Below are 26,193 nucleotides of genomic sequence, written 5' to 3' on the forward strand. Positions count from 1 at the left end.
AATAGTAAACAATGTAGTAAACTATATTTTCTTCAACTTGAAAGGGACAGACCATAGGTAAGCTTCTGGTAGTGGGGTAGTTTTTCTTCGATTGGGAGAGCACCTCACTGAGGTAATATACTGGACGTTGGACCGCCTGCTCCTTGCCCTCTTCCTTGCGTTCCACCACCAGGACAACGCTAACGACAATATTGGTGGCAGTGATGTACATTAGCATGGGTTCTTTCGAAGCCGGTGATGCTAAGATAGGCGCGGTTGACAGCATGCGCTTCAGGTCGCGGAAAGCCATGTCCGCCTGCGGGGACCAGACGAAGGTGTCCGACTTCTTGAGCAGCTCGTATAGGGGCAGTGCCTTCTCCCCCAGCCGGCTGACGAAGCGGGCCAAGGAGGCCAGGCAACCAGTGAACTTTTGGATGTCCTTGAGGCACTGCGGCAGCTCCATATTTTCTAGGGCACTGATCTTCTCTAGGTTGGCTTCGATCCCTCGCTGAGAGACGAGGTAACCCAGGAGTTGGCCTGCTGGCACACCGAAAGTGCACTTGACCGGGTTGGGCTTCATCGGAATCTTCATAGATTGGTGAAGGTTTCTCTCAGATCATCAAGGAGGGTACGCCTCTCCTTGGTTTTTACAACGACATCATCCACATATGTGTGAACATTTCTACCGATTTACTCTTGTAAGCATTTTTTTCATGCACCTTCGATAGGTGGCGCCTGCATTTTTTAAGCCAAACGGCATAGTCGTGTAGCAATAAGCCCTGTACGGAGTAATGAACAAAGTCTTTATTCGATCAGCCGGATTCAAAGGAATCTGGTGGTAGCCTGAATAGGCATCTAAAAAAGACAACAGTTCACAGCCGGCAGTAGAGTCTATGACTTGATCTATGCGCGGCAGGGGAAGGGTTCCTTCGGTAAGCCTTGTTTAGGCTCGTGTAGTCGATACACATGCATTAGGAGTCGTTCTTCTTCAAAACCAGGACTGGGATTGCTAGCCAGCCCGGGTGCAGCACTTCCATGATGAAGCCGGCTGCGAGCAGCCAGGCGATCTCCTCACAGATGGCCTTTCTCCTGTCTTCGGCGAAGCGGTGGAGGGGTTGCTTCACCGGCTTGGCCTCTGGCCTGACGTGCAGGTGGTGCTCAGCCAGCTCCCTCGGCACACCTGGCATATCTCGAGGAGACCATGCAAAGATGTCCCGATTCTCACGGAGGAAGCTGGTGAGCTCACTTTCCTATTTGTTGTCCAAGCCGGCACCAATGGTGATGAACTTGTCCGGCTAAGCCAGGAACACCAGGATCTTCTTGGTGTCGTTGGCCGGCTGGAAGTGGGTGGTCCCAACCGGGTTTCCTACAGCCGGCATACCTGCTTGGGCGGCCTTGGCCATGGCGATCGTGTCCTCGATGTTCTGCTTCTCTGCAGCGATGAAAAGCGTCCGAGCCATCTTGGAGCTCTAGGTGGCGCAGTCCATGGACCGGCGATAATCGTCGGCGATGGTGATGACACCTTTAGGGCCCGACATCTTCAACTTCAGGTACCCATAGTGGGGCACCGCCATAAACTTGGCCAGAGCCGGCTTCCAAGGAGAGCATGGTAGGGACTGACCAGGTCCACCACCTCGAACTCGATCTTTTCGGTGCGGAAGTGCTCCGGCTTGCCGAACATGACGTCCAGCCGGATCCAACCGATGGGCTAGCAGGAGTGCCCCGGCACAATGCCATGGAAGATGGTGGGAGTGGTGCTCAGCTGGTTCTCTTGGATACCCAGCTTCTGAGCGGTGTCGCGGTACAGGATGTTGATGCTGCTGCCGCCGTTGATGAGGACTCGTGAGAAGCGGATATTGTGCTAGCCCGTGCCGAAAGTCGGGGTCGAGGACCATGGCATAGCCCCCAGGCCTGGTAAAGACTGCCGGCTGATCTCGGCGATCGAAGGTGATGGCATGCTCAGACCGGTGGCATGACCGCATTCACCTATAGGGAGCGGCGATGCTGACGGGTTTTGTCCTCGAGCTCCGTGGTGAAGATGATGTAGGTGGCCTCTTTGACCAGCTAAGGTACATGGTGAACTTGGTTCACCTCGTGTTGCTGCTCCGGGTTGGCGTTCTCTACGCCGGCTTGTCCACCCGGCCGACCGGCTGGCGGAGGCGGAGATGGAGGCGGTAGAGGCTCACCGCTGTTTAAGCGCTTGGTAAAGTTGCATTCACGGCTTCGCACCACTATGGTACTTGCACAGCGAGTCGAGCATCTGCTCGAAGGTGAACTTTGGCTTGCAGGGCCGGTCGTGCTTCTGGCACCGGCTTCCGCCAGCCGCCGCGTGATCAGACACAGTCGCCACATGGACGGTGCCATACCGGCGATCCGGCTGGTCACTATTCCTCTTGTTGTGGTAGTTGCCATGGCGGCTCCCATGGGAGCTTCCTTCGACCGGCTTGCGCTTTGCCGGCTCGGCGTGGTCGCGCCTTGGCGCGGTCGGCGATCCCTCATCCGGCATCTTGCCGGCTTCTTCAGCCAGCACGTACTTGTTTGTGATGGCCATCAGGGCTGCCATGGTCTAGGGTTCGATGCGGCACAGCTTGTGCCACAACATGGTGTTAGGCCGGCACCCGTCCATGAAGAAGCTGATGGCCTGGATCTCATGGACACCCTCGCAGGAGTTGCGCATTTCGCACCACCGCATCATGGACCCTGCTTGCACATCTCCAGCTGTTGGGGCCGACCCGGCCGGAGATAGGTGCCGGTGAAGTTGCTAATGAAGGCCTCTTCGAAGTCCAGCCAGCCGTTAATGCTTCCGGCTCGCAGGTTGTTGAGTCAGGTGCGGGCGGAGTCGACCAATATTAGTGGTGAGTAGCGCGCGGCCTAGCGCTTGTTGCTGCGGGCGATGCCGGCTGCTGCGGTGTAGTCCAGCAGCAATCCTCCGGCTTGGTGGTGCCTTCGTACTTGTGGGTGTCGCGAGGGAGCTGGAACCCGTTGATCACAGGCTCGCTCAGGATGCAAGGACCGAAACATTTGGGGCCGGCTGGCCCCTCTTCTTCTGTGATGCGGGATTCCACGAGCCGGTCCATGCGGTTTCGTACATCAGTAGGCTCGACACATGGTACCAGCCGGGAGTGAGCCGGCTGGCGGTGGCCGCTGGCTTCCGGAGCCGGATGATGCGGGCGCCTCTGCGCCGGCTGCTCGGGAGCGTACTCCGGCCGCTCTAGGTTGGATGGAGGTCGTCTTTGGCCGCTCCTGGCGCTCGGGGTGGTGTACTGCTTCTGCCGGCTTTGCCGGCTGGAGCTGGCGTGCACCCCTCACAAGGAACCTCTATGCCAGCTCGGGTGCGGCGATGACGACAGTGCGGTGTCTCTCGGGAAGCTTTTGGTACCATCGGTTGCACCAAGAGCGAGAGAAACACTAGGGGCGTTGCCGGCATACCTTGGGTCATTCTGCTGCTCAGTGGCGATGCGGAGCAACTCAGCCACGCGCTTCGTCTGGCAGCGCAGCTCTTCGCCCTCAAGGCGGCTTAGCTCCTCTACGGCGGTTGTTTTCGCACGCACGTTCTTCTCGGGGGGTGCTGTAGATGGGCCTGTCCAGGGAGACGGCAGGCGTGGCTTCACCGTCACGGTCTATCTCTTCACCGAGGGCACCTCCTCGGTGGCGAATCTACCCGGCTTGGCTGGGGCCGTCCCCAGATGGCGTGAAGCCGTGGGCCCGGTTGTACTCGCGAGCGGTAATCTCCAGCTGGCGCTTGGCAGTTGTGACCTCATCCGCCTGTTGAAGGAGAAGCAAACGGTGAGCCTCCAAGTCAGCCTCGAGGGTGCTCGGGTCGGTGCCGGCGGTGATGGGAGTGCTCAGCTTCGCCCTGGCCGCCTCCAGCTTGGACAGCGGGGGCGAGGTTGTGGACCGGAGCATGAGGTGCCGTCCGCGTTGGCGTTGGCGTTGGCGTTGCGCTCTAGTGCGGGGCCACGGTTGTGCATGGACTTGGTGGCTTTGTCGCCGGTGGCCATAACCTCCTACACGAGTAGGGGCTGGCGGTGGCGCTGCTAATGTCGGCTCCGCGAGGAGGGCCGGTGCAGCTCCGCACATGGCGCGGGTAGCGCGACGGCGTGACAGTGGCGACGTAGACGCGATGCACGCCGAAGGTGATGACGTTGCCGCCAGCATGGAAGGACCTATCGGCGAAGCAACCAGCGTTGTCGCTGACGCAGTCCCGCGAGCCGAGCCTCCAGATCAAGCCTGAAACGACTCGCTCGCTGGAGGGAAGAAGGAGGCCTGTCCGGAAGAAGACTCCGGCCGCAGACGCTGCAGGCCCCATGGTGGGCGCCAAATGTCGTGGATGTGTCACGGCATATGCCATGGGGTGGCTTAAGTCGAGTGGTTGAGGCCTTATGGCCTACGGCGGACTCCGGATGCGGGTATGAGCACAAGCGACACGGTGATGTACCCAGGTTCGGGGCCCTCGTATGGAGGTAACACCCCTACTCCTGCCTAAAGATGTATATGATGTGGAGATAGTACAATGGTGCTCCTTGAGCTATGGCCGGCTTGAGAGAGGGATTGAGGTAGACGAAGACCTCTCCTCCCAAGCGGTTCTGCTAAGTGTGAAAGTATGGAATGGATCGATCCCCCCAATGGGGGGTGCTACTGGCGCTTATATAGTTCCTGGAGCAATTACATAGAAGTCCCTAGAAGCTATGGTGTCGGCTCCACCGCCTCCGGCTTCCTCACGTGGTCCCGAGGCGTTGGGGCCCCCGGCTGCCGCCCATGTCTTGTCCTCTTTGTCGCTGCCAGCAGGGACATGATGAAGCGATGGATGGGCGGTAGGTCGGATCTAGGTCCTATCCGTAGCCTGCAACTCCTAGGTAGCGCCGTCCGTAGCCTGCGCCGCACCGGAGAGCCGGGCCATGATGGCATGTTGTCACGTTGATCCCTGTTGCACTGCAGTGTTCCGGGACCAGCGGGATGGGACGTTCTCGTGGACTTTGGCACCCGGATGACCATCCAGGAGCCTTCTCCTGCAAGGATCACCAACTTCTGGAGCCGGCCAGGGGAAAGATGAACCCGACCGATGAAGGGTCATCCGGATATGGTATGTTGAAGCCAGCCCAGACCATGGCGCAACAGGCCATAGCCAAGCCAGCATAGACTTGGTTCCAGCGGCCCCAAAGCGGCCGACCACAGCTCCAGTCGGCTACTCCTCAGCCGGCTTTGGCTGCGGGCCAGCCGGCCCTGAGCCAACTGTTCCCAGTCCTTTGTCATACCCGGGGTCTTCCCCCCAACATTATAGATTTGAGGATTTATTGTTTTGCTTGCATCATTCTTGCAATCTTGTTCTCCTTTGGCCAATAATTAAAATGTGGCACAACCATAGGCAAGGGGCTGGTCGTAAACCTAGTTCTATGTGCAACATCATTGCTTGTACACTAGACTTAGTTTGCGGACTATCCTTTGCATTTGGTGTTCATAGGTATGAGGCCTTCTATATCACATTCTTATTTGGTCTCACAAGCATAGTATCATATGAGGTTGGATCTCCATCTATTTGTGCTCATTGAAATTTTTTCTTCTTTTTGCAGTGCTCAAAGATGATGATGGGTGGAACTGGCATGGTCTTTAGCGAGGGCACATCCAACACAACAGCTAGATAAGGCAACTCTGCCAAGAGGCCTAGGGGGATGCCTGTGAAGGTTGGCCATTTACATGACGACGTCGGGCCAACCCACTTTGCCAAAGTGGTGTTGTCTCCGTGGTTGGAAATGCTGCCAATTTCCACAAGTTTTTGCCCCTACCTTGGCACCGTCCCCATGACGGTCATCTTGAATACGAACACCGGTTGCTCCTGGATGGTGAAGCTGGCGGGCATCAAAGGCATTGTCTGCCTGGATTGGGGCTAGCCTGGATTTTCCATTTCCCATTAGGTCAAGATAGGCTCCTTAATGACCTTCAAGGTGCTCAGGGGCGAAGTCTTCAAGGTCACCATTTTCTACTACACCATGACGGAAGTGGTCCAGAGGTGTTCGCAGCATCATACAACCCTTGCCATGATTGACGAGTGAATTATGTGCCTATTTATGTGACTATGTCTCGTACTAAGTTTAATTCTATGATGAACTATGTCTACTAGCTATCGAACAATGTGTGCTATGTGGTAGTGAACAATGTCTGATATGTCGTGCTGAAGAATGTTTGGTATGTGAGTGCGTGAAGAATATGTGCTATGTTGATGCTGAAAAGGGGTAGTATCTTCACCATTTGGGAAAAAGGTTATCACATTCCTCGTTACGCACGTAACCAAACACGTTGTTATGTTTCTTCCAAGCGCAAAACAACCTACCAATCGAACTATTTCTTGTTTCTCCACTCGAGCCCAAGTGAAATTGCTAGCATCCAAACATAGTGACAAATCTGGCCTAAGTTAAATTTCTACTCGTACGGTAGCTATTGGGCCAAGTTGCATGCAAGGGAAAGAAACAGAAAAATTGATGCGAGCAACCGATCAGGCCCATAAGATTCAGATCTTCTCGGTAATCTTGATAGTGATATGTGTTTCCATCTGTCGCCGTCAGCGAGTGTGCTTTATTGACTTTTTTCTAAGGGACCTTTTTCTAAGGACGCTCCTGAGAATTCTTCGGAGGTTTCGACCCTCCACCTCCCCTGCTTGACACGTGTCCTATAATATACACATAGAAAAATTTCACGCTCTCATCTCCAACCCTCGCTATGTTCAGCCACCCTACACACAGAATACGAACGACACACATTGTTGGAACTCCACCACGGCACCACATCCCGCCCCTGTCGTCGGAAAAGACGGCGACGCCGGAAGACCGTGTTGCTGGAGAAGACGGAGTCGCCAGAGCAGCAATGTCAACAACGTGGCGCCAATCGTAGCACCAATGGCTGTCGCCGCCACCATCGGCATCAGCAGTAGCACTTCCAGCACCGCTGCTAGTCGATGTAGCTGCGTGCGCCCACGATGACAGCTCCCACGGAAGGCACTTGCAGCACTGGCGATGGTGGATTGCAGCTCCGGCGCTCGTCCATAGCATCTCCGGCGGAAGGAACTTGCAGCACGTACGGTGTTGGATTACAGCTCTGACGCTTGCCGAGAAGAAGAGAATAGTGACAGTGTGGTCCGAAACGGCTACTTTAACCACCTCCGGGCGCAAAACTAACGGTCGTGCGCTCCATCCGTCAACTCATGGCTATGGTGGTCGCAGGAAACTCTAGGGATCGTTTTGTATTTCTTGATCATTTGAGTTTTTCTCTGCAAATTCAGGATATTCATTTTATCTCGGTTGTTTTTTTGGTTTTCATATGTGTTGCTTCATGTATCTTGTTTTTCGATTAATGAAAAATATGTGGTTTCTCAAAAAAAAAAGTGGTGTTTAGCGTCACCTGGAACAAAAGAGGTGTGACGACTTACCCGGTGCAAAGCAAACAGCCTCCCCTATCCTGCTCATCGTACGGCTCCGCCACGCCATGTCCTCGTCGTCGTTCAAGCCCAACCCTCTCTCGCTCAGCGTGCCGGACCCCGCGCTCGACCGCTGGCTCCACGACTCCGGCTACCTCGACCTCCTCGACTCCCTCCGCCCCGCGCCGGCCGCCGCAGCCGCCGCCGCCACACCCACCAACCCCGTCCTCCGCCTCCTCAGGCGCCGCCGCCGACGTCCTCGCCTTCGCGCGCACCCTAGCCTCGCTCCTCACGCTCAACCCCTTCGCGGGCCTCTCCACCGTCGACCTCGCCAAGCCCACCCCCTCCTGCAAGGATCACCAACTTCTGGAGCCGGCCAGGGGAAAGATGAACCCGCCCGATGAAGGGTCATCCGGATATGGTATGTTGAATCCATCCCAGACCATGGCGCAACATGCCATAGCCAAGCCAGCATAGACTTGGTTCCAGCGGCCCCAAAGCGGCCGACCACAGCTCCAGTCGGATACTCCTCAGCCGGCTTTGGCTGCGGGCCAGCCGGCCCTGAGCCAACTGTTCCCAGTCCTTTGTCATACCCGGGGTCTTCCCCCCGACATTATAGATTTGAGGATTTATTGTTTTGCTTGCATCATTCTTGCAATCTTGTTCTCCTTTGGCCAATAATTAAAATGTGGCACAACCATAGGCAAGGGGCTGGTCGTAAACCTAGTTCTATGTGCAACATCATTGCTTGTACACTAGACTTAGTTTGCGGACTATCCTTTGCATTTGGTGTTCATAGGTATGAGGCCTTCTATATCACGTTCTTATTTGATCTCACAAGCATAGTATCATATGAGGTTGGACCTCCATCTATTTGTGCTCATTGAAATTTTTTCTTCTTTTTGCAGTGTTCAAAGATGATGATGGGTGGAACTGGCATGGTCTTTAGCGAGGGCACTTCCAACACAACAGCTAGATAAGGCAGCTCTGCCAAGAGGCCTAGGGGGATGCCTGCGAAGGTTGGCCATTTACATGACGACGTCGGGCCAACCCACTTTGCCAAAGTGGTGTTGTCTCTGTGGTTGGAAATGCTGCCAATTTCCACAAGTTTTTGCCCCTACCTTGGCACCGTCCCCATGACGGTCATCTTGAATACGAACACCGGTTGCTCCTGGATGGTGAAGCTGGCGGACGTCAAAGGCATTGTCTGCCTGGATTGGGGCTAGCCTGGATTTTCCATTTCCCATTAGGTCAAGATAGGCTCCTTAATGACCTTCAAGGTGCTCAGTGGCGAAGTCTTCAAGGTCACCATTTTCTACTACACCATGACGGAAGTGGTCCAGAGGTGTTCGCACCATCATACAACCCTTGCCATGATTGACGAGTGAATTTTGTGCCTATTTATGTGACTATGTCTCGTACTAAGTTTAATTCTATGATGAACTATGTCTACTAGCTATCGAACAATGTGTGCTATGTGGTAGTGAACAATGTCTGATATGTCGTGCTGAAGAATGTTTGGTATGTGGTACTGAAGAATATGTGCTATGTTGATGCTGAAAAGGGTAGTATCTTCACCATTTGGGAAAAAGGTTATCACATTCCTCGTTCCGCACGTAACCAAACACGTTGTTATGTTTCTTCCAAGCGCAAAACAACCTACCAATCGAACTGTTTCTTGTTTCTCCACTCGAGCCCAAGTGAAATTGCTAGCATCCAACATAGTGACAAATCAGGCCTAAGTTAAATTTCTACTCGTACGATAGCTATTGGGTCAAGTTGCATGCAAGGGAAAGAAACAACCGATCGGGCCCATAAGATTCAGATCTTCTCGGTAATCTTGATAGTGATATGTGTTCCCATCTGTCGCCGTCAGGGGCGGCGAGTGTGCTTTATTGACTTTTTTCTAAGGACGCTCCTGAGAATTCTTCGGAGGTTTCGAACCTCCACCTCCCCTGCTTGACACGTGTCCTATAATATACACATAGAAAAATTTCACGCTCTCATCTCCAACCCTCGCTATCTTCAGCCACCCTACACACAGAATACGAACGACACACATTGTTGGAACTCCACCACGGCACCACATCCCGCCCCTGTCGTCGGAAAAGACGGCGACACCGGAAGACCGTGTTCTTTGGAGAAGACGGAGTCACCAGAGCAGCGATGTCAACAACGCGGCGCCAATCGTAGCACCAATGGCTATCGCCGCCACCATCGGCATCAGCAGTAGCACTTCCAGCACCGCTGCTAGTCGATTGTAGCTCTGTCGCCCGCCGATGACAGCTCCCACGGAAGGCACTTGCAGCACTGGCGATGGTGGATTGTAGCTCCGGCGCTTGTCCATAGCATCTCCGGCGGAAGGAACTTGCAGCACGTACGGTGTTGGATTGCAGCTCTGACGCCCGCCGAGAAGAAGAGAATAGTGACAGTGTGGTCCGAAACAGCTACTTTAATCACCTCCGGGCGCAAACCTAACGGTCGTGCGCTCCATCCGTCAACTCATGGCTATGGTGGTTGCAGGAAACTCTATGGACCGTTTTGTATTTCTCGATCATTTAAGTTTTTCTCCACAATTCAGCGTAATCATTCTATCCTGGTTTGCGTTTTAGTTTTCGCATGTATTGCTTCATGTATCTTTTTTTTCGATTAATGAAAAATATGTGGTTGCTCTAGAAAAAAGTGTGTTTAGCGTCACCGGACAAAAGAGGTTGTTCTATGAGCCTCAAATCTGGTAGTTTTGCATCATTTACTCGGTGCAAAAGCAAGCAGCCTCCCCTATCCTGCTCATCGTACGGCTCCGCCACGCCATGTCCTCGTCGTCGTTCAAGCCCAACCCTCTCTCGCTCAGCGTGCCGGACCCCGCGCTCGACCGCTGGCTCCGCGACTCCGGCTACCTCGACCTCCTCGACTCCTCCGCCCCCGCGCCGGCCGCCGCAACCGCCGCCGCCACACCCACCAACCCCGCCTCCGCCTCCTCAGGCGCCGCCGCCGACGTCCTCGCCTTCGCGCGCACCCTAGCCTCGCTCCTCACGCTCAACCCCTTCGCGGGCCTCTCCACCGCCGACCTCGCCAAGCCCACCCCCTCCTGGTCCCTCGCCTTCGTCGGCGCACCCGGCGCCGCCTCCTACTCCTGGCCCCCGACCCCCACCCAGGCCCGACTCCGCGTCCAGGAGAACGTGCGCCGCTACGCCCGCAACTACGCCGCGCTGTCCATCCTCATCTTCGCCTGCTGCCTGTATGCTGCTCTCTATCTCTTCTTCCCTTCCTGCCTGCCCTCTTTTCATTACTGTACTCCTGTCTTTGCTTCTGTGTCTATGGAGTATTACTAAAGCAAATGCTGCGGTCTGTGGCGGCGTGTGCGCAGGTACCGGATGCCCATGGCGTTGCTGGGGATGTTGTCCAGCCTCGCGGTGTGGGAGGCTGTGCGGTACTGCCGGGACCGGTGGGGGCTCGCCACACGAGCGCCCGGGGTCGGGCAGGCTCTTCTGCACTGTGCCCAGATTGGTGAGTGTTGGGTTTCAAATGCTGCTATTCCTGCACAAACATTTGCTACTAGTTGAATAAGGAAACCAACAACTGGTGGATTTCAGTTACATAGCATTCGAGTCCTTGTTCTTCTAAAAAAAATTGCTAGTGAAGATATACTGCTGTATCCATTTTCTTGTAGTATTCTTGTGGAAGTAGAAGGGATATCTTGAACAAAGCAATGTACTACATGATATGGAACATTTAATGTCATAAATAGGTATAGCAGCTTAGTGTTCACAACTATGGCTAGATTCCCATTAACAAAAATAGTGGCTAGACATAAAGCAAAGATTGAGGTATGTACTAATTTTAGGTCTGAAGATGGTACCTGACAGCTTTGGATTCTGTCAAGGACATACAGTTAGGCGTTCCAGCAAATATTTCTTATGATGATTTTGGCTTGTTTCTTTTGTTCATTGTTGCAAACTTCATCTAAATGCTCCGAGCAAGAAAATTTCAATACCTCAATTCCACATATGGTTCAGATTTGATCCAGACTGTCTTCACATTTCCTGATTCAGACTGGAAGGTTCCAAAACAAATTCCATTGTATGTGCACAAGTGCATTCCTTGTCCCTCATTTACACATGGTTGTGTATGTGTATACTGTATCCATTTTCTTAGTATGCTTGCAGGACTCGAAGGGGTATCTTGAACAAAAGAAATGTTAGCAGCTTAGTGTTCACAACAGTTGCTAGATTCCCATAAAAAACAGTAATGGTTAGACATAAAACCAAAGAGTAAGGTATGTGCTAATTTAAGCAAACGATAATTCCTCAAAGCTTCAGTTTTATAAGGATGACAACCTACAGTCAGTCGTACCAGTTACCGTTCTTATATATGGAATAATGTGCAGATTTTGCTTATGATGATTCTGTAACTTCATCTAAATGTTCCGAGCAACAAATCTCAATTCCACATATGGCTCGCCTTTTGATCAAGACGGTGTTCGCCTTTCCTGATTCACACTGGACAGTTCCAAAAGAAATCCCATCTCATGTGCGCAAGCGCATTCCTTGACCCTCATGTACACATGGTTGTGTATGTGCATTCACATCGAAGTGTTCCTCCTCAGATTGGACATGAACACCATCACTGTTGGTAAACTACACACGCTATTTGATGTGGTTAATAGGGTAATGTGCTCCTTATGCATGTGCAGATACCTTTTCAAGTTCTCCACATGCAATGCAGCATGAATGAAACAAAAGGAATAAAGCATTGCAAATTCAGCAAACTTCACTGTCACCATTCTAGTTCTGTGTTGCTTGACTTGCGTTACGTTTTCATTCAAGTCATACGTTGTAATTTCCTCATTCAGTACAGATGCTTTGGGAACTACGCTGATTGGAATAGGCCAACATCTAGACGTCACAGTAATTCTCTTGATGACACATTCTACTTGTCCTGTTATGCGGAAACTGGATTTTGAATGTACTAAAGATACCAGCGTTTGTTGGGACACGGTGCCAAATTACCAATTTCCATTTTGCACATGCGTCCACTTGCACAAATTTTATCACTTTAAGTCCCATGTGTCCTGTTCATCTTTTTCCTCTCAAATTGTGAGTATCACACATTCACACCTGTAGTTTGTCTTGTCCTGTTAACCTTTAGTTTTTTTTCTTTCTGAATGTCACACATGTAGTTTGGTACTCTCGTCACTTTAACTATCTATTTGTCTTTGTTCCTGAACAGCCACTGTTATACTACTATATGTGTGCAACATGCAGTTTGCTCTTGTATATGCCATCGGATTGAGTTACGCAGGTGATTGAACCTTATCCCATTCCTTGTTTCTTTGGATTCTTATTGTAAACCAACTGTCACTATGTTTTGCAGTCATGATGTTGCATGCTTCTCTTCGAAAGTTGACACCCCCAAGACTATCTGACCCAGTGAATAAGAATAGGAGAGCACAGCCAAGACGAAGCTAGCCATGGTTAGAGGTAGGCTGCAGATTGCAGACACACTGCCCCGAAAAAGGAATTGTACACCTAATATTGTGTGCTGTGACAATGTACACTATTCTCCTTCCTCGCGGTTATTGTCAAAAGATATTAAGTACAGGAGTTTGGAGATGATGTTAACAAATACGAGAGTACAAGTTATAAGCACAACGGAATGTGGATGTGTGTGCTTACGAGCCTAGGTCTGTCCAGTTTTGGCAGTCACGATGTTGGAAGCTAGAGAGAATAATGTATTTTGGAGAATAATTTCAGAGGAGACCAATATGAATGATGCATAGTAAAGGTTTATCTGTTCTGCCATTTTGGTTGCTACTGCAAAAATAAGGGGTCTTTTCCTTTCTGCACTTGCTACATCTTTGTCAAGTTTTCCTCTATTCTGCCATTACTATAACAGTTACATCTCAACAGGTCACACGACCATTTCATCATGCCTTTTGTTGCTGCTATGCCTGCTGTCAACATGGACTTGCAGCAAATCTGCTGCGTGTGACATAATTTTGTATCGCTACCAACCTAGTAGCATGTTAGAAAGAGTGCCATTAGCCTTGTAACGCTGCTATGACAGGCATTTTTCTGTAGGCAGTTACCGAAGGTCAGACCCAGAAACCTCAAGTAATGACATTACTGCCAAAGTACAAATGTTCATTACGGCAGCCACACTAGCAAAAGAACACTAAGAAAAACAGGCACGGTACCATTTAACAGACATCTCAAACATTCTGATGGACTCTGCAACAAAGTCTTTTCGATTACTGGTCAAACCAGTGCACACTCGAAACATTGAATTGCCGAATTACATGTAAACTCTGAATATTTTGATGCTCTCCATAACCAATGTTGATTATGGTTCCCAATCATGCATATTGGATTGCCGGACCTATTTCTGAATTTCTATACAATTACACTGGCATTCCATCTACAACAATGTGAGAAATGAATCGTCAGCATTCCTAAAAAAGTAGACGGTCAATCTGAGAATTATCTCAGCAAGAACCGGCAGCACCAGTCCTCAGTTCGGTAAATCCAAGCCTGGGACATTTCCAAATACTCACCTGTAAAAAATAAAGCTGTCAGAATAGCTACAATTATGTGATCAAAATAATGCTCCATTCTCCCAAGTCCCAACATGTAACACAGGGCTGTTCTTGTAGCAACTAGCAAGCTATAGATTGAATTGATTTTAACAAAGATGAACATATGGATGATGTTCGCCCTCAGGACAAAGATGGTATATCAAGACTTAATTTTTACACTACCAATTCATACCTTATTCTTCTGATCAGGTTTCCAAATTTATTAAGACATGGTACTTGCAGACACTTATGATAGGTCAAATAGACAAAAATCACGTTTGTGGCAGCAGAACTACATCTATTATTGCCATGCAATCATATATTTGTGACAGTAACCAGCAGAGATATACAAATATTACCATTGAGGTGCACTTCTTCGCCAATCCTAAATAACAAGATCAACCTAGAAACTAAATACAAGTTCGAAGTTCTATGACAATTTTAACCAAGTCATGGGCGTTGATCAGAGGACCTGTTAAAAAGAGTTGCTAACCCCCTTTACCATTGCAATACATGCCATATTTGATTAGTGTTGAAGAGTTGTGATTGTGATAATCGTAATGTAGGAAAAATTGAAATCTGATGGTTTTGGAAGACTTTCACCGCATCTGTGGGAATCTACCATTGGTATCTATTAGAGATTTAGGTGTCGGTAATTGCTTCACTCTAGCACTAGGCCACTAGCATAGGAAGGACATACCATTAGTCCTTTTGCGGAAATAATTCGCTTCTGGTAACCCTTATTTTGGCTAATTGCACCTCTGCTTCTACATCATTAACAACTCCACGGCATTTTGGAAATCCACAATAACAAGGAAGCTGTTGTTCATTCGAAAGAAACCTGAATAAAGCATGTACTTGATTAGTCAAACGAACAATCTGTAGAAGGCTAAAAGCAATATAGTATTCAGATCTGACCTATAATCGTAAGTCAGCTCTTCCCATTGGTCTATATCCCGCTTCGCAAAAATGATGATATGCTCATCCCCAAGAACACTTATGACCCGAGAATAACAATTAGGCTGCAATGGTGAAGAAATATTATGAAAATTGCCTTACAAAATACCATGAAAAACAAACATAAGTTCCAAACTAAAATGGTAAAAGAAAAAACTATAAATGCCAGCCGAGAGCTGAATGACAAAACCATACCCATCAACTTATCACTTCTGTTACCAGCTAAGGACTACTATTGCAGTAACACAGTACATTAATGTTATCATTAATATTACTGTATGAACTTTCAGAACAAACCATTTGACCTTTAACAAGCTGAAACATACCAAATATGCAAAATAGCGGGCTACCTAGGGTGGTAATTATCGACCCTGATCCAACCATTGGATCAGCTATAGGACATGTTTCCACCGTGGATCGAGTTAACGCCCGTTAACTGCAAATAACCAACCACCCATCCTGAAAAACCTAGCCACCTACCGAGGGCTACCTAGGGTGGTAACTATCCACCCTGATCCAACCATTGGATCAGCTATAGGACATGTTTCCACCGCAGATCGAGTTAACGCCCGTTAACTGCAAATAACCAGCCACCCGTCCTGAAAAACCTAGCCACCTACCCAGCACCTCATCCCACCTGCCCATCTTCCTCCCCTCCTCCCGTTGCGCCGCCGGGGCCCTTCCCTGGAGTCCTGCTCTCGTGGCAGCCGTCCCTCCTTAGGTTCCAGACACGCTCCGCTGTGCAGGCGCCGCCAGACAAGCTCCACCACGAGCATAGCCCCTGTTCCACCGCGAGCGCACCTCCCCTGCTCCACCCACCCTGCCACCAGCCAATTTGCCCCGTCCGTCAACCCCGGCCATCCACCTCCACCACACGCGGTGATCCAGCTGGGCCGGTGGCTCCGGCACACTTGCTTGTTTGCAAGGACGGCGAGGAGAGGTCGCATGTAAGTGCTACAACCCGTATCCATCTTGTTTTTCTACTTTTTTTTCTCGATCTCTCACTGTGACCTTTTCTTCCCAAAAATACCATATTTTTCTCTCTTGGACAAATCCTCTCTCTCTCCTGCCAACTCCATGGTGAGCCACCACCGGCCCATATCCATGTCCACCCATCTGGATCCCTCCTTGCCTCACCAAGCTAGTTGTTGTACAGCTTCCGATCTGGATCTTTGTTGTTTATTTTCGTTTTTGTCTGTGTATCTTTGTTTATTGCTTCAAGAATTCTAGCATTCGTTTCGGTTGCTGTACCAAGAAAAGCGAGTTCGTTCATGCGGTGATTATTATTTGGTGATTCCTCGATTAGTGCGCTTGTATTATTCCGATCAACTTTTTTGTTGGTTTAACCATCTGAATTTTCGGTTTGCTCTCTGTCCAAGAGTACGCCCGAGCCTCAGCGATTTTTACTAAGGGATTAGTCGAATTCGGTCCACCGCGTAGAAGAACTGGGTCAGTCCCCGCGAACGAGGTCGTTGCTTGCCAGAGCTGGGTCCTGAAGCTGATGTCTCCCTCCACTAGTCAGGTCCCTCCCCATCCACAAGGAGCGCGGATGGTACGGAAGGAGGCGGCGACTGCTTCCTCCTGATCTGGATCCACCTTTTTTTCTTATTTTTTCCATCTTTTGTTCAAGGAATCTCGATATAAATCATACCCAAGATCCAATTTTCTTTATGGCCTCCAAAATTAGAGAATCAATGGTCCTATAAAATAGTTCTGGCCGGAATACACAACAGCCAACACAACCACTGCACTGGCAAAGGAAAATGCCTTCACACTTTAGCCCTGAGTTCGACCAATGGAAACGACCATGGAACCAACCGCTGGGTGAGAATTGTTGACAGAAAGGTACTAATAGACATTATGCACGTTATGCAACACGAATCACGATAATATATCCGATGATCTGGCATGCATGCGTAGCTAGCATCCATGGTAGCAAATCTTCGTACAAAATATATTGCTGAAAATACTTGTTCTGCTATCTTTCCAAAATAAGTATAAACTTTCCATAAGAGCTTTTTACTTCAAAAGAGATATTCCAGGCTTGGTGTAATTCCTTTTTCACGCTGATTTCTCAGTTTGGTAAAGAATGTTAAATATGGCCAGAATGGGCACTATTGACGTTCAACAGTAGTTTCCTTAAAGAATATTGTCCCAGTGTCCCCAGTACCAATATGTGCGACATATAGTAGCCGAGAATTCAAGGAAAGACCAATAAAGCAAAGCAATGAGAAAATAACTTGTAGTCCTCCTAAGCAAAGGGGGTCTGAGCTGCTAAAAAACTGGAAAGCACCAGCATAATAGACACATATTTTCTCACCTCGCAAGAGTGGTTGATCAAATGGGCTATGCTTCCTGCTCGTGTAGCGTCAATAACGCGCTCATCATCTATTCTGAACATATATGTTCCAGCACCCTGCATACAGAGTTACTTTGAGTAGGTAAAAGAATGTAATTAACATGTATGATCTACTTTTCTAATTTATGTCTGCTCCCTGACTAGGCAAAAGAATGTAACTAACATGCAAGCAGCAGCTATTAGTTACGAGAGATATCCATTTCTAACTGGCTAGGCTATGTGAGAAAATACATGTATGATCTACTTTTCTAATTTATGTCTGCTCCCTGACTAACAAAGCAACATACGGGGCTGTCAAAATTTTCAGCCCACTAACGCCCCTACATTTAACCTAGGCAGGCACCCAGTCCTCTCATCTTCCGTCTCAAACTCCCTGCCATTTACCTCCCTCAGAAAAAAACATTCACCGATAGTTCAAGTTAAAAGCTAGTACTTGTGAGTTCACGGGGGTGGAGGTGGACAATTAAATTTCATGAATTTATTAGAATCAACAGTTGATTTTTATCAGTTAAAAATTGTAAGTCCATGTTTCATGAAATTATTATGATGGACAGCTTGTTTTGCCAGTTGAAAATAGGAAGTGCTCCAGTTAAAAGTTGATTTGTGTGGGGTCGAAAGTTGGTATTCGACAAACAAGAAGTTGGAATTGTTTTCTACATCCATCCTTGTCTCCACTGAGCCACGCAGGGGGGAGAGGGGGGGGGGGGGCATGACGGTGGATGGTAGTGGCATCTCAGATGATGGTGAGAGGTAAACCTAGTGTGTGATCAAACAAGCATTTACATTTGGCATGTCAATTATTATAGCCAACCTATGCGCAACTAGGTATATTACAGATCCCCAAAATTCCAACTATTGTGGCTGCAAGAATGGCAAGTTCTGATACCATGATGCCTACCCGCATTCATGCGGGCATACCAGGCCGCTCACTACCACATTACCAGGCATGAACACAAGAAACTGCTTCAGTGATTGTCCTTGCAGATACGTCAAAGTAAAAAAAAAAAACAGCTTGAATCCAAACTAATCAAGCTCAACTATCACCGAGACAATTGATATCAGGTATTAAAGAACAAGGTGAAGATGATTGATGAGGGTTGAACTCAAACTAATCAAGCTCAAGTATCACCGGGACATCTCAATGAGAATACAAGTTCCTATTTTTGCGAGAAATGAGAAGGCCCAGTTAAGCCACAAAAGCAACGGATTTCGCTTGAATCCAGTTACTTATACATGGGATGAAACTATGCCTCGACTGAGAACCAAGCGCTGGCTTGGCGGCTTGAGCTCACGGTGTGAGCTCGCCCATCTGGGTTCGAGTCGCAGGTGCGACCGAATTAAAACAGGGTGCTATCCAGCGGGAGGGATCCGTCCCCCTTTGGCCAACGTTTTAAACTATGCCTCGTTTTTAACTATGCCTCGACTATGTGACCACAAGATCATTCTATGAACAACCTTACTAATTTAACTGCAAAATTTTGTTCTTCATATTGGCTATTAACAATTCTGAGTACCCAAAATGAAACAAATTCCGAAGAGAAACTTACCACTAAAGAATTGTATATACGCCGCTCTCTGATGTCTGATATTGGTGGCCTGACAAGCTCTCCTATGTATTCAATCATCTGAACAAGTAGACATAAAAATGATAATATTAGATCATTAGCATCGCATATGTGCATATTTATACAGATAGCATAACAATTATCCTCAAAATAGTCGATATCTGAACATGTAGGCTGGAACAGAATAGGAAAATAAGCTCTGCAGTATCACACATGTGCATTTGTGATATAAATCATCCTAAACTCCCAAGCGATACTACAACCATCAGAAATTCGTCTGAATTTTATTGCTATTAGTTTGTTGTCAGTTGGATCCTCGGTCCAATCCAGGGGGCAACTCTGGTGCCATCCAGCTGTTGCCACAGACAAGAGACGGCAGTCCACAACCAGCAGCCATGAACGTGGTTAGCATTATCCACAACTGCATCTGCCCATCTTATCTTATTTACAGTAGGGGCGTGGGCATTTCCATTTTATTTTAAAAGGCTACTGTCTCGCCTAAAGTGCTGGCATATACATTACAATAACAGAAGGACTAACAGCAACAGTATATGCATTTTTTTGCTGTTTGCAGTGCCATCAGGCGAAATTATCCCTACAAAGGAACACATCTCCTCTCCGAAAGCAATTACAATCTATCAAGGGAAGTTGTGAAAACATACCATATCTCCTGCCTTGTGTGCAACCTTTGCGAAAACACCAAATCCATGAATTCTTGATTTTCCTGCAAAATAAAAATCAGAACATGAAACACAGTTCACAGAAGCATAAATCAGAATCCAAGCTAATACTAAGTGTCAGTTATAATACACCCTCTGGCATATGCACAAGGACAGATTTATACCAAAATCTTATTCAGTTCATTTCTATAGATTTGGCTATTACACCAGAAAAGGAAGCATTTAGCATCCACACCAGAGTTAACATAACAGCATAAATGATGAAACAGAGGATACAATATCTGAAGTAACCAAGTATGCTATCAAGTTAAAAGCAAGCAAAAAACATGCTTTGCAAAATACAACAAAAACAATATTGGCTTATGTTTTCCTCAGAGGATATTGTTATTCAATAAAATACAAACAACTAATCATCTGAAGGAAATCATGCTATGGATAATACTATTTGATCAAAGATTAGTGAGACTCACCAAAAGCCAGTCTCCTCCTGAATGTGGCCTTCATGCTTTTATATTTTCCAACCATAGAAGAAACGTTGACAACAGCCTCTTGCGACACAGCATCCAAAGAGCCAACTGCTTGAATTGGTTCACAGCTAGTATCACAGCCTATTTTATTTTGGCAGTAGCCACTAACAATATAAGGCATATTCTCCACATATAAGCGTTTTACAGAAGCAGTAGCTGTAACTTGAGGTTGCTGTTGTCCCCTTATCCGGTGAAAATTATAGGGCTCTGGAAGAAGGAAATGAGTAAATGGAGATGTGACCCATGAGCAAGAACAGAATAGATAGGTAATCATAACAGATTCTACTAATAAACAAAAATGAAATTTCAAGAACTAAGTAGCCTCATCCCATATGATTTCAAGAATTCACTGTCAAACCAAAAAACAATAAAGAAATCTGAGTTACAAATCAATATACAAAAAATCTGAACACGAGAGCAGAACTCCACAAGCCATATTTACTTCAGGTATTTATTTTGTGAGGATACCTAAAACTGAATATGAAGTACAGAACCAAAACTAATGTGTGGCAATCAAGTAATGCTGGTCAAATAAACATTGCTATTACCTGTCCTTGCACAACCAGATGATGAAGCCGCATCTGCCTGAACTACCTGAGCAGGGTTGCCAAGGTCACTTTCAAGAGGTGGACGTTCAGTAGATGGTTGTCTATGCTTCTTGCAATACGAGAGTAGACGAATACACGGGTCCTCGTCTTCAGCAAGTAACATGAGGTGGATATTGGCATTGTCATCATCTTCAAGCTAAAATTAACATAGCATTAATGGAGGAATAGATTTTAGTCTCCAACAAAGTAATTTCACTACATAGAACTAAAGTAGTGTACCTCGACACAAAGATCAGCAGCACGTGCACAGAGCGGGTGATATGCAACTCGACAAGTAGGATGAGAACACTAGATTGATGAGAGGAGAAGAGTCATAATATTGTTATAATCATCGCAAGATAAGCTTAAAACAGTTCCTAAACATACCTGTATGCAAACTCCATAAGCAACATTGCAAATGCTGCATAGAAGTTTCCAGCGGTCCTGAAGAAAAAATAAAGCTGATGATGTTTCTACATATGTGCTCCAAAAAGTCTAACCAAAATCACGAGAGGAAGGGGATGAAAACCTTGTTGATTTTGCTTAATCCATCAATGGGCTCCATTCTCTTTACGTCTTTTAAGCAAGTTTCTGAAACCAATTTAAGATTAAGAGAACTAAAGTATGTTGTGATAATATGATATAATACCACTGAGAAAAAAGTATGTTGATCGATTAGGTGATTATACCAGGAATCCATATAGCACATGCTAGATGAGCCCAACGGCCATCTGTCGTAGGTTTCATTGCACCCCCTAAAAGAGATTGTATCACATAAGTACATAGGCACATAGCCTTTCTTTACAAGCGGTGCAGCACAATCTTATACCTGTGACTGGACATAGACAGCATCGTGGGGACACGCGAGGTGCCCCAGGTCGGCACAGGTTGCATAGCCAAAGTACTCCATCCAATGGTTCAAGTTCACCATAGCACCGAGCATGAACCTGCAACATTGTTAAGCCTTTCAGGATTTGTAGGCACTTACATATTTGATAAATGGAGTTGGATGATCCTGTAAGTGTATACCATCATACGGCACTTGTCGCATTGCAAGAACAAATTGTCTTCATACTCCTAGAAGGCAAAGAGTTTAAATGACTTTTCAGTTTGAGTAATTGCATTTTCAATAAGCTGAGAACAGGATTAGGATCATTTACCTCATCCATGTCACAAACATTGCAATAGTCTAGGTCTTTCCAATTAACATGAACAGCTCTGTAACCACGGAGGGTATCCCCACCATTTTCAAAATATTTCAAACATGACCTTGCATTGGGCAACTCCTAATAAATACACAAGTGACTTTCAGTTAACAAAGATAAAGAATGGAATAATCCTTCACCTAAAGCAGAAGTGCACCAATGTGAAGTCAATACAAGGGATCCCCTCGTACAGAATTACATCACTAAATGGCACAATTGATTTCCATTTTTCAATGAAACTTGTAAACATGCATCTACACGCTACGAATGCATGTTTCCAATAAATAGAATTTCTTTTATGAAAGATTATATAAAATGCCGGTATAGTGAGCACAATATACTTATACTTTACCCAAAAGAAATGCCCTCCCTATTAAAAAAAAACTATGTGTGTCAAAGCTGTAAGGTAGTATCAAAGCATAAAAGTAAATTTGCCAACATTACTGATCTGATTTCAGTCTCAACCTCAGGTGAACAAGATAAACAAAAAATAAGGCTTTGGTCTATGCAGAAGAATCCAGGCATGAAAGAATGTGTTCTGCTCCTTCCTACACAGTTTAATGGACTGAATGATCAAAATATGAATTTGCAAATGCTAATGGCTCTTTCCTACACCACAAAGGCTTATCTGAAACAATGACAGGCATCACCAAACTAAGTTGAGAACAGTGTGTAAATGGCGAGGGGTCTATTCTTAAAGTAGTTGCATCGAAACTAATTTGAAATAATAAGTTGACAATGTAAGCAGAGGACCCTCAGCCAATCACATCAAGAAGACAAAACTTTCAATCTGCAAAAGTGCATATTTAAAATAAACAAAAGACATGTATTATAAATGGACGAATCATCTAGCACCATGTATTATTCAACAAAAGCAATAATGGTAAAATGAGGTATGAAAATCATGAGAAGTATTTATTAAACCTGAATAAGCTGCTTAATTTGTGGATTTGAAAAACCAAACATGTCAGAGCCAGATCTCTGGCAAACATTTCCTTCCAATTCAGAGGCAGCATCGCACTGTTTTTCTTTTATCCTGCAGTATATCTCCTTCCAGCATGCATTAGGCGTAGCGCCATCAATCTGATCGCCAACAGCCATCATGTTAGTAAAAATACAGATTTGGAACTGCTAAATTTGTCAAAATGCGGCTATATCCAAGGCATATACAGAGCGTTTTTCTGATAATCCTCAAAATGTACTCCTTTCATGAACTATGTGGTGATCATTCAGAGCAAAATAAGTAACTGAGTGATTTAAAAAGACGCTCAGTTTTTGGTTACTGCACTGTATTGTGTTGAACTTATTTATAATCTGCTGCAGAAAAATTACCCAACATAATTAGGAAACAGTCTAATGAGAACATGATGCTACAATACAGACAGGAATGATTGGACATCTTCCAGAATATGGCAAAGGCAGCTATTTACTAAGTACAAGGTCCATTTAATCACAATGCCACCATAAGAGCTTGAGACAAGAACATAAAACTAGGTTATATGTCCAATATCTGGGAAGGAGGAAGTAATAAAGTAAACATTCCATCACACTGTATACAAGATGAGACAAGGACACTAGGTTATACATATTTCTTTATATTAGTGAAGTAAATTCTAGCAAGTTATACAGACAGCAACTTCACTGTGACAGCAAAATGATGTTGCTAAGAAACTGTTAGCTGCATTGATACTTTCCCTACATGGCAATATAACACGCCATCTCATGATATGCTCTACGCTTAATACAAAAGATTCAAGGGAATGAAGTATGCCCGTACTAATAAATGTTAATCTGCTTACCTGCACTCCATCTTCAGAGATCACCCTAAACAACGGCCGTGCTTTTATATCGGAATTCCTCAGTACTTCCATTTTGTAAGATGTTACTAAATGTGGATCTGTGACAGTATTACATTGCACTCGTTAAACCAGACACTCATGAAAGCACACTGTTCCAAACTGGAGCAAATTTTTACACAAACTTGATGGCAGCCTGAAGATGAACATCTACCTTTTACTGATGTAAACTTCCTGAAAGCAGTATAACCTTCAGGCCATATATGCATTTTGTTATGAAAATGGTCTGAATCAGATACTATCCTGCCTGGAAAGAAACTCACACAATCAGGTCTGTGAAAACTGAGCAATGATTAAAGGGAAATATGCAGATAAAAAATGCAAAGCTAAGTCAACAACAAGAAAAGGGGTAACCAAAAGACCTACAACGGCATGGACAGAGAACAAATTCTACATGAGAAAGAGCTCCACATCTCATAAAGACATTCCAAGATACCAATTAGCATCCTTGAAATAGGCAGGATAAACATGCTTCCAGGGCATTTTGGCATCTTTAAACTTCACTGGTCGGTGCAGTTAGAAATAGAAATGAAAGGTACAGCATTTCTTATTATTTACTACAACATACCTAGCTTGCTGACACGAAGATTCCCTAGTTCTATTTGAGTTATTTCAGCATCCTCTTCATTTTCTTCTGCTCTATCTTCTGATAAATTATCACAAGAGCCTATCGCATCGTCTTGGCAATTAACATCAGAACCATCCTTTTCAATAGATTTCCGAAGTTGCAGCATACTTTCTGGAAGCTGTTGTGTGAGGAGGAACCTATACAGTCAGAAGTTTCAGTGTCACATTAGTAGGGCATCATGCAAGATAACAAAAAAAAAACTTCGAGTTTATCATGTGTATTCAGGGAAAAACACAATTATTGCTTAGCGATGTAAAAGAGGTTCAGGACACATACTCCTTGGCTTCTTCTAAGCCTCGGCAGAAGCTTGCTTGCTTGCATTTGAGATGCAAGGAAGAAAGAAGGCCATTCAGAAAGGGCACCGCCTGCTTGGACTTAATCCTGAGGTAGGCAGACACCTTTAGGATCCTTTTTTGGAAGAAAATAATAATTGAACTGTAACCTTTTCACAGAAGCATACCTCGCAAAATCATGTGTACCAAAGAATTGAACGTTTATCGATTGATCTAACCGAACTGGCTTCATCGCTCGCTTAGCAGGAACATCAGAGTCATCCACCACAACAGCGGGCCACATTGCATGACCTGTTTGGAGGAGGCACACCAGGCACATTACGTAAGAACCAATATCGAGGAAAAGAGATAAAGAGGGAAGCTCACTTACATAAAGGAAGCATTTCAGATCATCACAAAAGAAAAGATGGTTCATCAGTCACATAGATGAATGGAAAGCATTGAACAGGAAGGAAAATTCATGTCCATTTGTTTTGTTCTGGGAAAAGCAGAGGAAGATAGGAAGAAAGAAAGTTTTGAGAGATTAAAGAAGACTCTGAATTGAATAATTCCACTGGGCAAAGTAATCTGGATTGTGACTTTGACTTATGCAACAAAACTTGTGATGGCATGCTACAGAATAAAATAGGAAGGACATCGAATTTGCAGTTAATCGAGTGGAAACATCAGAAAGAGAAGACGTAGGAGTACCTGTTATTTTAGCCCACACTAGATCACCTGGGTCAAGACCTTGGTAGTCATGAAAGCTGACAGCAAGCGCAAGCAACTCATCGTATCCCTTCTTACCCAGGTTGGAGATTCCAAACTTGAGGTTGAGGCACTTCATTTCGTCGGATGAAATGAAAAACTTGATCCTTTCATCAGCTAGGGTAAGGTCCTCTGCTTCACCGTCATCGTACTTGACCTGCAGTTCGTTTAGCTCTGGTTATCAACCACGAGAGATTTCACATTGCACACGTCATGGTTGAGGCGTATGCAGCGAGTACGATTCTAGGACACGAAAGGTACTGCACACGTCATGGTTGAGACGTATGCAGCGAGCAGGATTGTCGGAAACGAAAGGTATAAAGGAGTCCTTTTCCATGAGGAAAACGACAAAAGGATTATCGAAATCAGCTGAGGAAGTAATAAATGGATAATCCGCTGAAGCGCGGCATGTTCCGATGAGTAAGAAGCAGCAGAGATATGGAACGCTTACGGAATGCTTCTTGGTTGGTTCGGTGTAGGCGGTGATGGCACCCTTGTACCAGTCATCATCGAGCGGCCAGAAAACCTGCATTCCCCACCGAAATTCAGGTCACAGGGTTTGCCTTGCATTGCACATTGAGTATGAACTAATAAGCAGACAGAGGAAGTAAAGAATGAATGTCATGGAGAACTGCTCGCCTTGCAGGCTAACCCGACGAACGCCTGAGGATCAGCGCCCTGAATTTGCAACCTGTTACAGAACCAGCGTCAGTCAATTTTGCATAGAGAAGATAGAGGCATTCTGGGTTGCCCAAAATCATTGCTGTGGAAGAGAATAAGACAGGGGTAGCAGATCCAACTTACTCCACCCATCTCTTGCCGGTGGAG

General features: G+C 46.5%; 2 protein-coding genes across 3 annotated transcripts; one reads left to right on the forward strand and one right to left on the reverse strand.

Annotated features, from left to right (window-relative positions):
• The first annotated feature begins 10,166 nt into the window (after positions 1-10,166).
• Positions 10,167-13,228, forward strand: LOC124652752 (PRA1 family protein H). Its single transcript, XM_047191793.1, has 4 exons — positions 10,167-10,625; positions 10,755-10,894; positions 12,617-12,688; positions 12,761-13,228. Exons 1-4 carry the CDS (start codon positions 10,198-10,200, stop codon positions 12,853-12,855), a joined length of 735 nt encoding a protein of 244 aa, XP_047047749.1. The 5' UTR covers positions 10,167-10,197; the 3' UTR covers positions 12,856-13,228.
• A 383-nt stretch (positions 13,229-13,611) lies between these two features.
• Positions 13,612-25,887, reverse strand: LOC124653302 (histone-lysine N-methyltransferase TRX1-like). Of its 2 annotated transcripts, none has more exons than XM_047192374.1 (23): positions 25,817-25,887; positions 25,309-25,522; positions 24,786-24,909; positions 24,602-24,706; positions 24,266-24,462; positions 23,852-23,944; positions 23,647-23,738; positions 22,766-22,930; positions 21,797-21,922; positions 21,666-21,713; positions 21,466-21,583; positions 21,326-21,391; positions 21,166-21,227; positions 21,024-21,080; positions 20,877-20,945; positions 20,598-20,793; positions 19,993-20,256; positions 19,505-19,566; positions 18,825-18,902; positions 17,239-17,334; positions 14,880-14,983; positions 14,662-14,802; positions 13,612-13,940 (listed from the first exon to the last, which is right to left on the reverse strand). In XM_047192374.1, the coding sequence occupies exons 2-22, from the start codon at positions 25,442-25,444 to the stop codon at positions 14,664-14,666; spliced, it is 2,397 nt and encodes a 798-aa protein (XP_047048330.1). In that variant the 5' UTR covers positions 25,445-25,522; positions 25,817-25,887; the 3' UTR covers positions 13,612-13,940; positions 14,662-14,663. The 2 variants fall into 2 exon arrangements, with proteins under 2 accessions (XP_047048330.1, XP_047048329.1); XM_047192373.1 differs by having other exon boundaries at positions 22,766-22,924; positions 23,641-23,738.
• Positions 25,888-26,193: the final 306 nt, after the last annotated feature.

This window comes from Lolium rigidum, chromosome 5 (genome assembly GCF_022539505.1).
Source record: "Lolium rigidum isolate FL_2022 chromosome 5, APGP_CSIRO_Lrig_0.1, whole genome shotgun sequence".
Taxonomy (NCBI): Eukaryota; Viridiplantae; Streptophyta; class Magnoliopsida; order Poales; family Poaceae; genus Lolium; species Lolium rigidum.

Coding starts and splice junctions, on each gene's coding strand:
- LOC124652752 (XM_047191793.1), top strand. CDS start 10,198: ATGTCCTCGTCGTCGTTCAAGCCCAACCCTCTCTCGCTCAGCGTGCCG. Junction 10,895..12,616: donor TCTGCACTGTGCCCAGATTG/GTGAGTGTTGGG, acceptor GTTCCTGAACAG/CCACTGTTATACTACTATAT. Junction 12,689..12,760: donor CATCGGATTGAGTTACGCAG/GTGATTGAACCT, acceptor TATGTTTTGCAG/TCATGATGTTGCATGCTTCT.
- LOC124653302 (XM_047192374.1), bottom strand. CDS start 25,444: ATGAAGTGCCTCAACCTCAAGTTTGGAATCTCCAACCTGGGTAAGAAG. Junction 24,463..24,601: donor GGCTTAGAAGAAGCCAAGGA/GTATGTGTCCTG, acceptor CTGACTGTATAG/GTTCCTCCTCACACAACAGC. Junction 14,984..17,238: donor TGATCAACCACTCTTGCGAG/GTGAGAAAATAT, acceptor TCACCATTGCAG/CCTAATTGTTATTCTCGGGT.